At 46.5% G+C, this 13,777-nt stretch overlaps 1 protein-coding gene across 5 annotated transcripts in view; it reads right to left on the minus strand.

Moving 5' to 3' along the window:
• itgb4 (integrin, beta 4) overlaps positions 1-13,777 on the minus strand; it is a 154,546-nt gene that overhangs the window by 31,688 nt on the left and 109,081 nt on the right. For all 5 annotated transcript variants that reach the window (XM_078570843.1, XM_078570845.1, XM_078570842.1 and 2 more), the window contains exon 29: positions 7,476-7,653. In XM_078570843.1, coding sequence (XP_078426969.1) covers positions 7,476-7,653 — 178 coding nt within the window. The remainder of the gene's footprint in view (positions 1-7,475; positions 7,654-13,777) is intronic.

A 13,777-nucleotide genomic window follows, 5' to 3' on the forward strand; every position in this document is an offset into this window, starting at 1 on the left:
TCGGGGCTGAAGAGGAACTTACAGTGGGAGACCCAGTTGTCGTGATCCATGTTGGTGCCAACGGCATTGGCAGGACAAAGAAGGAGGCACTGCATAGTCAGTATGAGGAGCTTGGCATCAAATTAAGAAGCCGAATCTCAAAGGTTATAATCTCTATTATTACCATAGAACCATAGAACACTACAGCACAGAAAACAGGCCATTCGGCCCTTCTAGTCTGTGCCAAAATATTATTCCGCTAGTCCCATTGACCTGCACCTTGTCCATAACCCTCCAGACCTCTCCCATCCATGTATCTATCTAATTTATTCTTAAAACTTAAGAGTGAGCCCACATTTACCACGTCAGATGGTAGCTCGTTCCACACTCTCACCACTCTCTGAGTGAAGAAGTTCCCCCTAAACCTTTCCCCTTTCACCCTAAAGCCACGTCCTCTCATGTTTATTTCTCCTAATCTAAGTGGAAAGAGCCTACTCGCATTTACTCTGTCTATACCCCTCACAATTTTGTAAACTTCTATCAAATCTCCCCTCATTCTTCTACGCTCCAAGGAATAAAGTCCTAACCTGTTTAATCTTTCCCTGTAACTCAACTCCTTAAGACCCGGCAACATCCTAGTAAATCTTCTCTGCACTCTCTCAATCTTACTGATATCCTTCCTGTAGTTAGGCGACCAGAACTGCACACAATACTCCAAAGTTGGCCTCACCAATGTCTTATACAACCTCACCTGAGCCATGTGAAAATTGGCATAGAACAAACCAGATTAGAGAGATGAAAGAATGGCTCAAAGCCTGGTGTGAGAGAAGTGGGTTCCAGTTTGTGGGGCACTGGCACCTATACTGGGGAAAATGGGACCTGTACCATTGGGACAGTCTACACCTGAATCATGCTGGGACTGGTGTTCTTGCAAGCTGCATAACCCGGGAAGTAGAGAGGGTTTTAAACTAAGTAGTGGGGGCAAGGCTACAAATTTAGGAAGATGTGATAAATCAAAGAGTAGAGACAAGGCAAAAGAGAAAGGTATTATTATAGGAAATGAAAGCAGACATGACAGGAAGGGATAGAGAGTACACATTTAACAGTAAATCAACAGATGAGACTAGAGGTTATAAAAAGAATAAAAGGATAAAACTAAAGGTTCCGTATCTGAATGCACGAAGCAGTCGATCCAAAACAGATAAACTGAGAGTGCACATAGAGATAAATAAGTACGATTTGATAGCCATTACAGAGACATGGCTGCATGAGAACATGGATTGGGACCTGAATATTAAAGGGTATAGGACATTTAGGAAGGACAGGAAGTGAGGAAAAGGTGGAGGGGTGGTCCTAGTAGTTAATGATGTTATTAGCACAATAGAGAGGGATGGCCTAAGTTCAGGAAACCAGGATGTGGAAACAGTTTGGGTAGAGATGAGAAATGGTAAAGGCAAAAAGTCACTTATGGGAGTCGTGTACAGGCCCCCTAATAGTAACCACATGTTAGAATGGAGCATAAAGGAAGAAATAAAGGAAGCTTGTCAGAAAGGCATGGTGATAATCATGGGAGATTTTAATCTACATATAGACTGGGAAAGTCAGATGGGCAAAGGTAGTCTAGGTGAGGAATACACAGAATGTTTCCGGGATAGTTTCTTAGAACAGCATGTTCTGGAGTCAACCAGAGATCAAACAATACTAGACCTAGTATTGTGCAATGAGATGGGATTAATTAATAATCTTATAGTGAAGGCGGCCCTAAGTAGCAGCGACCATAATATGCTTGAATTTTATATTCAGTTTGAGGGAGAGAGGAGTGGGTCCGAGGCTAGGTTTGTTAAACTTAAATAAGGGCAATTATGAGGGCATTTAAGCAGAGCTGGCTAAATTGAATTGGCAAATTAGGTTAATGGATATGTCAATAGAGATGCAGTGGCAAACATTTAAGGGGATATTTCAGAATACACAGAATAGATACATTCCAATGAGTAAGAAAAAGTCCAATCCATGGTTAACTAGAAAGGTTAAAGATAGTGTCAAATTTAAAGAAAAAGTATATAATTGTGCAAAGATAGGTGAAAGACCAGAAGATTGGATAGAATATAAGGAACAGCAAAGGATGACTAAAAGTTAATAAGTAGGGAAAAATTAGAATATGAGAGAAAGCTAGCCAGAAATATAAGAACAAATAGTAAGAGTTTCTATAAATATTTTGTTGCGTTGGTCCTATAGAAAATGAGTCTAGAGAATTGATAATGGAAAACAAGGAACTAGCAGATGAATTGAACAGGTATTTTGTACCAGTCTTCGCTATAGAGGATAAAAGTAACATCCAAGAAGCAGCTATAAATCAGGAAATGGAAGAGAGGGAGGAACTCAGGAAAATTACAATCACCACAGAAGTGATACTGAGTAAATTGTTGGAGCTGTGGGCTGACAAGTGCCCGAGTCCTGATGGACTTTATCCTAGCGCCTTAAAAGAAGTGGCTAGTGAGATAGTTGATGCATTGGTTTTAATTTTCCGAAATTCTCTAGATTCGGAGAAGGTCCCATTAGATTGGAAGATAGCATATGTAACTCCTTGATTCAAAAGGGGAGGGAGACAGAAATCAGGAAGCTCCAGGCCAGTTAGCTTAACATCTGTCATAGGGAAAATATTATAAGCTATTATTAAAGAAGTTATAGCAGGGCACTTGGATAAGTCCAAGGTAACCAGGCAGAGTCAACATGGTTTTGTGAAAGGGAAATCATGTTTAACCCACTTATTGGTGTTCTTTGAGAAAGTAACATGTGCTGTGGATAAAGGGGAACTGGTGGATGTACTGTACTTAGATTGTCAGATGGCATTTGATAAAGTGCCACATCAAAGGTTATTGCGGAAAATAAAAACTCATGGTATAGGGGGTAACATATTGGCATGGATAGAAGATTGGCTAGCTAACAGGAAGCAGAGAGTTAGCATAAATGGGTCTTTTTTGGGTTGGCAAGATGTAACGTGTGGTATGCCACAGAGATCAGTGCTGGGACCTTAACTGTTTACAATTTATATAAATGATTTGGATGAAGGGATGGATGGGATGGTTGCCAAATTTGTTGATGACACAAAGATAGGTAGGAAAGTAATTTGTGAAGAGGACATAAGGAGACTACAAAAAGATATGGATGGGTTAAGTGACTGGTCAAAGATCTGGCAATTGGAGTATAATGTGGGGAAATGTGAAATTGTCAATTTTGGCAAGAAGAATAAAGAGAGGCATATTATCTAAATGGTGAGAGATTGCAGAGCTCTGAGATGCAGAGGGATATGGGTGTCTTAGTGCATGAATCGCAAAAGGTTAGCGTGCAGGTACAACAAGTGAATAGGAAAGCTAATAGAATATTATCATTTATTGTGAGGGAAATTGAATACAAAAGTCAGGAGATTATGCTTCAGTTATATATAGCACTAGTGAGACCACATCTGGAGTACTGTGTTCAGTATTGGTCGCCATATTTAAGGAATGATGTAAATGTGTTGGAAGCAGTTCAGTTCAAGCCAATACCTGGAAAGGGCGGGTTGTCTTATAAGGAAAGGTTGAATAGGCTAGGCTTGTATCCGCTGGAGTTTAGAAGAGCAAGGGGCGACTTGATTGAAACATGTAAGATCCTGAGGGGACTTGACAGCGTGGATGTGGAGAGGATGTTCCCTCCTGTGGGAGAATCTAGGGGTTGCTGTTTAAAAATAAGGGGTTGCCCATTTAAAATGGAAACTAGGCAAAATTTTTTCTCCCAGAGGGTTGAGAGCCTTTGGAACTCTCTTCTTGAAAAGGCAGTGGAAGTAGAGTGTTTGAATATTTTTATGGCAGAGGTAGATAGATTCTTGGTAAGCAAGAGGGTGATAGGTTATCGGGGGTAGGCGGGATACAGATTTGGGGTCACTATCTGATCAGCCATGGTGGAGCAGGCTTGAGGGGCTGAATGGCCTACTGCTCCTTGTTCATATGTTCATATGTCCATAAGTCTATCCTCTATCATCAGAATAGCAATGGAAGGTGTCAAACTATCAAACAGCATTTCCTCAACTATAACCTGCTCACCAATGCTCAGTTTGAGTTTTGCCAGACTTGGCTTCAGACTTCATTACAGCCTTGGTCCAAACATGGCAAACAGCTGAATTCAAGGGGTGAAGTGAGAGTGACTGCCCTTGACATGAGTGTAGCATTAAAGAACTCTGGTGTGTTACAATTCTAGTTTATCTACATAATTTTAATGTTATCTAGAAAGGCAAAACTGAAGTCAATGGGAATCAGTAGGGAAATGTTTCACAGGCTTGAGTCATACCTAGCACAAAGGAAGATAATTGTGGCCAATCATTTCAGCTCCAGGATATCACTGCAGGAGCTCCTCAGGGTATTGTCCTAGGCCCAACCATCTTCAGTTGCTTCATCAATGACCTTCTCTTCAACATATGGTCAGTAGTGAGAATGTGTGCTGATGATTGCAACTCCTCAGATACTGAAACAGTCCGTGCCCATATGCAGCAAGACCTGGACAACATTCAGCTTAGGCTGGTAAATGGCACCTCTCCTTGACATTCAATGGCATTACCAACACTGAATCCCCCCACTATCAACATTCTGGTGGGTTAACATTGACCAGAAACTGAACTGGGTCAGTCAGACAAATATTGTGACTACACAAGCAGGCCAGAGGCTGGGATTTCTACGGAGAGTAACTCACTTCTTGACTCCCCAAAGCCTGTCCACCATCTACAAGCTACATGTCAGGAGTGTGATAGAGTAGTCTCCACCTGGCTAGATGAGTGCAGCTCCAACAACAGCTCACCAAGCTTGATACCATCCAGGACAAAGCAGCCTGCCAGGTCTACACCCCATCTATCACCTTAAATATTCGCTCCCTCCACCACTGATGAGCTCAAAAACTCATCAAGGCTTTTTTGACAGCACCTTCCAAACACGTGGCCTCTACCACCTAGAAGAACAAGGACAGTAGACACATGGGAACATCATTACCTGCGAGTTCTCCTCTAAGTCACACACCATCTTGATGTGCAACTGTATTGCTGTTTCTTCATCGTTCCTGGGTCAAAATCCTGGAACTCCCTCCCTAACAGCATATTGGGTGTGCCTACATCACATGGACTGCAGCAATTCAAAAGGCAGCTCACCAGTTTCTCAAGGGTAATTAAGGATGGGCGATAAATGCTGGCCTATTGCCAGTGACTCTCACTTTCCATGAGTAAATAAAATAAAAATAGGATCCCAATTACAAAGCAAGAGTTGCCAAGGCAGATTGGTTTCCAGACTGTGACCTAAGCAGCTGAAAGCGCAACCAACATTGGTCGATAGAGGCAACAGAGAGGTTGAGGATGGCTTTTTGAGGTGGTGATGCCAATTATTTTGAAAGGAAACATACAATAGCTGGGGAGGAAAAACTATTTATAATTGGCGGGCGGGATAGTTAGAGGATTTCCACTGGGTGGTGGGGCGGATGAACATGCGCAATTTTCCACTTTTGAGTTCATTTATTATGCATCCGCGAGTAGCTCGGCGAATTTCAATGTGGGCAGGCAGGAAGTCGTCCACCTCGCCGTTACCTCATGGGGTTGAAGGTCCTGGCACCATATTTAAATAGTGCCCAGACATACATTCACTCATGGCAGGCCAGGAGCTAAGGATTACTCCTCCAGAGTCCTTGCAGCTGCAGCTCGTACCGGAGAAGCTTGCAGATGTGAACAACCACATCCCAGGACGTGTGAGGGCACCTCTGGCATTGCCTTTCACTCACCATTAGCTAAGAGCAGCACAGGCAATACACCCATGTCAGGCCAGTGTTCGCTGTTGTATGGTCCATGTTCACCAGTCTCTTGACCTTATAGAGGCCCCACTGTCCCTGCCCTCATCCCTTGGTCCTCATAGCCCTGTGCCAACCAATGCTGGGCCCTTTTCCTCCTCATGTGGATGAGAGCCATTATCAAGGCCTGCAGCCTACATCATCAACACTTCAGTGTGGATGTTTGAAGCTATACATTAAGTGAACATGTCCTTTACAGGTTTCCCTCCATCTCAAAGCCAGCAGGGCCTTCGTCTAGACATGGCATCCCCACCCCACTGCTTCCAGGTTAAGGATATCCTGGAGGACCAGAGATAGGTGAACCTCCCATTCGTACATGAATACATGTGAGACATTGCTTTTTGACCAGGGTGATGGAGTCATTTGCAAGAAGCCTCATGTGGAGAGTTTTCTGCTTGTCTCCACTATCCTCGAAAATCGATAGAGAGACCATTGCCCTGGCAGAATAGAATTCTAATCACATGATTCCTTGTCAACCAATACCATTCGCCCATGAGGATGGAGGTTTGGAATCAGGAGTTGGCTGTCCTCCACCAGCCGTGCCCCTTGGAGGCATTCCACCTCCCTCCCTCCCTTTATTCCTGCCTATGACTTCAGCCAATGGAAATGGCACAGAATGAACAGCAGCTCCACATCTTGCTGGGTTCTCAGTGTTGAGACCCAGGAGTTGAGTACAAACCTGGTGCACTCCAGACTTCACCATAGAGAGAACACAACTGAGCATCTTTGACATTCAGTTGCCTCATAGTTATTAGGGTGTCCCTTTAGTCAGCTACTTGTGCTGATCTTGAATTCCACTCACCTGAGAAGACCCACCTCAAGGGGCCTCACTGACTAACTGCATTGTCAAGGTCGGTTTGGAAAAATGATGCTCGTCACTTTTCAAACTTGCTCCACCGCCTTCTACCCTCCCCCTGTTACCCACCAATTTTCCCCCATCACCTTGGCTCAGCCAATATCACCACTCCTCTCCCCGCTGTGAGCCTTGAACCTCCACCCATTATCCTGGACCCTATCACGATCCACCTCCATATGCCTTCCCTCCCCTCAGAGCTGACACCCGTTACCATCCCCATGCCCACCCTGACCGTGCCCCCTCCCATTATCTGAGCCACCTGTCTTGCTACACAAACACAGGGTGGCCTTTGGAGAAGGAGCAGTAACTCCATTGTAGGGAGACCTGACACATCGCATGTCAGGGGTCCTGTTCTGCCCCTACCAGGTCAATGTGGAAACTCCCATAAACTCAATCATCACTTGCCCCCTGCAGAACCCCTGTGTAATCTCCATTTGGGTGGTAAATAAGAGCTGTGTCAAGACCTAATTTTACCTTTTGGACGAGATGTTACACCTATCTCCTATCTGCCCTCTTAGGTGCCATGGAAGATCCCTTGGCCACTATTTGGAAAAAGAGCAGGGTCCTGGCCAATATTTATTCCTCAACCAATATCACTAAAATAGATTAACTGGCTATTATCACATTGCTGTTTGTGGGAGCACAGTTGGCTGCTGCATTTCCTGCATTACAACAGTGGCTACATTTCATTGGCTTCAAAGCACTTTAAAATGTCCTGAGATCATGAAATGCGCAGTAGAAATGCAAGCTCTTTCTCTTTTAATGCTGTTCAGAAGCAACTTACAGTCTTCCGGTGTGCGACACCTAACAATCTCGGAGCAGGGACCAGCACCTAGTGCATTGTAGGCAAAGACGTTCATCTCGTAGTCACAGTATGGGTAGAGATTGGGGAGATCAGCAGAGGGCGCAGTTGTGTTTATGACCTGAGAAGAATTCTCATCCCCATCAATCCAATAGGTCACCTGTGCAAGAAAGAGTCCTAGTTAATTCACCTGATCCATCCAGCTTCCCTGGGATGACAGCATTGACCATTAGATAGAATTGCATAGAATATACAGCACAGAAACAGGCCAATCAGCCAAACTAGTTTGTGCTGGTGTTTATACTCCACACCAGTCTCCTCCCATCCCATCTGTGGCATCTCAGCTTTTTAACATATTTTTCTATTCCCTATCCTCTCATGTACTTGTCTACTTTCCTTTTGACAGTTTCCATTTGCCTCAGCCACTTCCTGTGGCAGCATGATCCACATTCTAACCACTCGCTGTGTAAAGGAACTTCTCCTTCATACCCTACTGGATTCATTAGTTTTGGATTCTCCCACAAATGGGAACATTCTCTCCATATCCACCCTGTCCAGTCCATTCATAATTTTAAATACCACTATAAGATCACTTCTAAACCTTCCCTTTTCTAAAGAAAAAATTGGTCTTTCACGATAGCTGCAGGCTCTCAGATGTGGTATCATTCTTTTGTCCCTTTCACTTTCTCCAGTCCTTCTATGTTCTTTTTATAGTGTTGACACCACATCTGTGCACAGTGCTGTAAGTCTAACCTGACCAGGGTCCTTTTTAGGTGAGCATAGTTTCACTTCTTTTGAACTCTGTACCCACAGAAATAAATCCCAGTGTTTTGTTACCATTTTTAAGTGTTTTGCGGACCTACATTGGTATTTTGAATAATTTGTTCACTGTATCCCTACATCCCTTTGCTCTTCCATCCCTTTCATTTTATTATGTATCATTTCTATTTACCTACCAAAGTGCAACACTTCACCTTTATATATATCAAAGTTCATTTGCCATTTAACTTCCCAGTTTGCAAGTTTTCTAATGTTATATTGCTTTATGTTGCATTTTACCTCACTGTTAGCTCTATCCCCAGTTTGGTATCATCAGCAAATTTTGATATTGAGTTACTTATTATTGAGTCAAGTTCAAATCTTTAATGTAAGTTATGAATAACAGTGGTCCCTGTACAGATTCTTTTGGAACAGCACATTCTACCTTCTTCTATTCTGAATAACTACCCTTTATCTATGCTGTCTGCCTTCTACTTTTTAACCAATTTATGATCCACTCAGCTATTTGCCTCCGACTCCACGTGCCCTGACCTTTGTCATGATCTTGCTGTGTGGTACCTTTTGAAAATGTTGGCCGTTGTTATCATTCAAATGGCCACAGCATCAAACTGTTCACACAATCAGGGGAAAGCCATAGGGCGGAATGGTCCGGTTCCATTGGCGGCGATCATCATGGCGGGTCAGGGGGGACAATTCAGCATGAGGGACAGAAATCTATATCACACCGGCATGAAATCACATCCGGATCATCCGATGGTGTCCACCATGGTGGAACGCGAATCCCGCTGCAGGCTGGCATGAATCCGATTTGCATCATGGTAATGGATGCAAGTAAGGCCCGGCCAGAATCAGCCCACCACACCAGATTTACCATTACACCAACGGGAAAACATGCCGGCCCAGAACACGTCTGGACAAGTGTGACATGCAGGAGTTGGGACTTATCGTTAGGGACTTGCTCAGATTGCGGACATCCGAGGAGAAGTAGTTGCTGGAGCCTTACTGCTACCGGACCCTGGAGGAACACATGCATCGCATGCTGGGTGAATCCTCAATGCGCATGGCTCTACCTCGAAGCAGCTCCCAGAAGGTGAGGGACTCAGTTGTTGCTTCAGGTCTGCTTCGGAACATCACGGTCTTGGCCATGGGCTACTACGGATGATCGGCGAATGGCAGGGGGAGGGAAGGTCCAGCTGTGCGTGGGACAGGAAGGTGTTCCCTAGGGGTGGGAGAGCAAGGTCTAGGTGTGAGTGGGAGGGGAAGGTGTATCGGGGGTGGGGTGAGGTTGGGAGAGGGGGAACAAAGATGTCGGTGGGGTGAGGTTGGGAGGGGAGAGGAAGGATTACAGAGCGGAAGAGGGAGTACGGAGGGAGGAGGGAGTACAGGGAGGAGGGAGTACAGGGGGGAGGAGGGAGTATGGGGGGAGGAGGGAGTATGGAGGGAGGAGGGTGCAATGGAGGAAAATGCTACAAGTGGGGATGTAGGTGTAAGGTGGGAGGAAAGTGTAAGGGAGAGAGTTCAGAGGGAGGAAGGTGTCCAGGGGAAGGAGCGAGTTCAGAGGGGGGGAGGGGGGGAAGGTGTCTGGGGGGAGGAGGTAGTAAGGGTGGAGAAGTAAATAAAGAGGGGGAAATGACCAGGAAAACGTGCAAGGGAGGGGTCTGTGGAGTCAATGACTGCCTCCTGGAGACCAAACAGAGGGTGGGCGTGGTAGGAGGGAGTGGTGATTGTGAGAGGGGGCAGAGGGAGCCGGTAGGGTGGGAGGGTGAGGGTGCATTGGTAACAGTAGAAGGGATAGTGAGGGTGGTTGGTGGGACACGGATGCAGACATGGACCCTGGGGGTGGGAAGGAGGAGGTTGGAGGTCAATGTGGATGGGGATGGGATTCTCAGGAAGGTAGGGAATGTGTACTTCCACCTGGATATCCTGGAATGACAAGGGTTTGGGTTGATAGGTGACGTTGGGGAGGTGGAAAGTGATGCCAGCAGGTGTCGACAGTGACGGGGGAAAGGACATGGGTGACTGTGGGAGGGGAAAGGACAGGGGAGCTGACGAGATACTTGACTTCGACCATTGTTTTCAAATCAAAAGGAAGAAGATCCTCATGTTGGACGGGCACAGATGCTGCATTGGAGAGTGATCAGTGGGTGGGTGGAGATGCAGGTCAGCTCAGATGGACAACAGAAAGAGAACCCCAGTTGGTAGCATTGAAAATGCTCGGGACAGTGAGATGAGTGTGATGGATGAAGGCTCCATATACGTGGGAGAGAGCTTGCACGAGGCTCTGAAAGACCCTGCCACACTTCTCCCTCCAGAATCACTCATGGTCCAGCTGCAGGCAGCTGGACTGCTAGTGTGGGGGTGGGGTGGGAGGACATGCAAAGCCTATCAATGAAGCTGAAAGACACCATTACACATTATTCAGTGAAAGTGAATATATTTTCAGATTATAAAGTGACAAAAGGTGTTCATCCATGCAACCAGTTGTGATCAGAATTTCTTAACTTTTCTAGGCCTTCCACTTCTTCTAGGTGTTGCCCTGACATTCGCAGCAAGGGTGGAGACAGCCTGTGCAATGGTTGGGCCCTATTGCCTCTGATGACTTCAGCGTCCATCTTCTGGAGAGCCAAGGCTTAGAGGGCCCCAACTTGCTTCGGCAGACCTCCTGTGGGCCAGCTGCTCCCTCTGTGGTGACAGAGGACAAGGCTGAGGGGGTCACAGGTAAAGGGGACTTGAAGGGAGCACACAGCCTCTGAGATTCCCGAGTGGATGACCCAGATGTGTCCAGCCGCTGCTCCTCCTCCCTTCAGGTGTCTGGGGACCCCAGCCTGACTCCTTGAGGGGTAGGAGCACCTTGGGGGGATGTCAAGGTACCCCTTTTCCCTCTCATGTTGCCAATGCTGGAACTCACCCATGGCTACTGCAATGGAGTGCAGGTCTGCGCACATCTCCGCATTCTGCTGGACCAGGATCTCCATGGCATCCGACATCCTTCCTATGGAAACCTCCATATGCACACACGTGGGCGCCACTTTATCAGAGGGCGGGTGGAGGCACTCCTACAACTCACTTCCAATAGCTCTGTTTGATGTTCCCCCACCTTTTGCTGACTCCCCACAGTGAGTTGGAAGGCCAAATCCAGAGGCTCATCAACTAACTCAGACCTCATAGATGCCCCTTCCCCAGCAGTCCTCCGAGTGCCAGGGAGGTTGGCTGGACCTGCCTCCTCCTACTGCAGACACGTGTCCGTGTGGTGACCACCAGATTGTGAACCCGAGCCTGCTCTAGATCTAGGTCCCACTGAGGTGTGTGTATCTCTGCGCTGATGGAGGATGAGGGTAAGTGCTGTGACAGGTCTTCCAGGCTGTTTATTTCCAGCTCTTCAATGGAGGAGGTGTCCACTTGGCTGGAGGTGAGGACCTGGATGGAGCTGAGGGACTGGCTTGGCAGAGCTCCCTGTGAACCAAAATAGAGATAATTAATGCAAGGCAGCAGAGTCAAAAGCAGGAGAGAGAGCACTCATAGTTGCATTGGGAGAGGGATGATGTGGTGCTGAATCCTCACGTGGGTGTTCGCTGCCGACCTCAGTGTCGCCGCAGGCACAGTCCATGTCCTCATCAGTCAGAATGATGGCACGCTCCTCAAAGTGAGTGAGGGACCTAATATGGTCCACTTCACCCCTCACCCTGCTGTTGTGAGCAAGCTTCTCCTGCATGAAAACAGGTAGAGAGTGTGAGCAGGACACATGGCACTGCGTGGAATGTTTGTGTGGTGAGCGGAGCCATGGACGGGGTGAGGACGCGAGCTCCAGAGGATATGAGCCTGACGGAGATGTGAGGGTGTGTGTGAGAGTTAGTTGTGTTGTCCCTTGAGGTGTGAGATCCCTGTGGATGTGTGATGGGTTTGTGAATGTGCGAGTTGAGAGTGATGAGGTGGTTGACTTAACCTGGCGGAACGGATGAGAGCATTCATCCTCTTCCTGCACTGGATGGCTGACCTCCTCTGTGCTCCGGTGGCACTGACCGCTGCTGTCACCGCCTCCCAGGTCAGATTGGTGACTCTGGTGGAGCTCCTGGGTCAGGGTAGGGGTAGAGGACATCGCGATGGCCTTCCACTGTGTCCAGCAGGCGCCCCAGAGAGGTGTCACTGAATTTGGGGACTGCTGTCTTCTTTGCATTCTGAGCCGTTTGTCACATGGAGCAGTCCTGGTCTGTAGACATGAAATAGGCTGCGCTCAGGTGCGCTTTAAATATGGCAGCTGGAGCGAGGAAGCACTGAGATCATGGCATTGAGGGCAAACCTGAGCCTGCCTGCCAGCGGTCCGGAGTGTTTCCCATGAATATTATTAATGAGGTGGGATGTGGGCGAGAATGGGACAATACGGTGTGATAACCTGCCATTGCGGCCAGTGGGTAAAATATCTTTTTTCACGCCCACTACCATACTTAGTGCAAATCTGGGACGATTCCTCCCACAGAATCATACAGGAGACCACCATTTGGCCCATTGTGCCTGCACTGACTGTTTGAAAGAACCATCCAATTAATGTCATCCCCTAGCTCTTCCCTGCATTTTTTTTCTTTTTCAAGTATTCATCCAATTCTCTTTTGAAGGCTATTATTCATTCTGCTCATGTCACCCTTTCAGGCACCAGGTCATAACATCTGAATGTGTAAAAAGAATTCTTATCATGCCTCCCTGGAGTTTTTTTGTCAGTTATCTTAAATTGGTATTCTTTGTTTACTGATTCATCTGCCAGTGGAACTGGTTTCTCCCTATCTGCCTTGTCGGAACCTTCATGATCTTAAACACCTCCATTAAATCTCCGCTTAATGTTCTCTGCTCTAAGGAGAATAATCCTTTGGTAAAGGGGGCAGATACCTTACTATGACCCATTAGTTCTTAAACATTATATACCGACACTGAGCGGGCACCAGTGTTTGAAAGAGAAAAATTGCTGGAATTCAAGAAACTTCAAGCTATTCATATGGGATATACCATGGAACCTCAGGGGATGGGGTGGGGGGGATTGGGTGGAGAAACTACCTGGGATGTAACATGGAACTTCAATGGGTGGGACCAGAAGGAGAGTACCATGCAACTTCAGAGGGGCCAGACAGATGTGACATAGAACGTTACGGAAGGCACAGAAGATACACCATGAAACTTTGAGGGCCATGCATGAAATTGAAATCCCTTTTCCTGTTAATTTGCATTTATTCCAAGTTGTTGATAGGTTTGGGTATTCTAATTTAGGATTTAGCACAAAGGTTGGTCCTTTCCAAACTTCCCACTTTGGTGAGCAAGGAACATTAAGTGCAAATAATGCTGTGTTCCCTGGGCTTCGAAGCCTAAGAGCACCAGGGTCCAGGTGTGGCACATGGAAATGTCTGGAGTCACCATTACTCCACTAGAAGAGCAACCATTGGTGGAAATATCCTCGGAGCGTCTCCTTCTCCAATACTCTAACTTTGGCGAAAATGCGGCCTAAAGGAGGATTCCACCAA

This window comes from Cetorhinus maximus, chromosome 24 (assembly GCF_964194155.1).
Source record: "Cetorhinus maximus chromosome 24, sCetMax3.hap1.1, whole genome shotgun sequence".
Taxonomy (NCBI): Eukaryota; Metazoa; Chordata; class Chondrichthyes; order Lamniformes; family Cetorhinidae; genus Cetorhinus; species Cetorhinus maximus.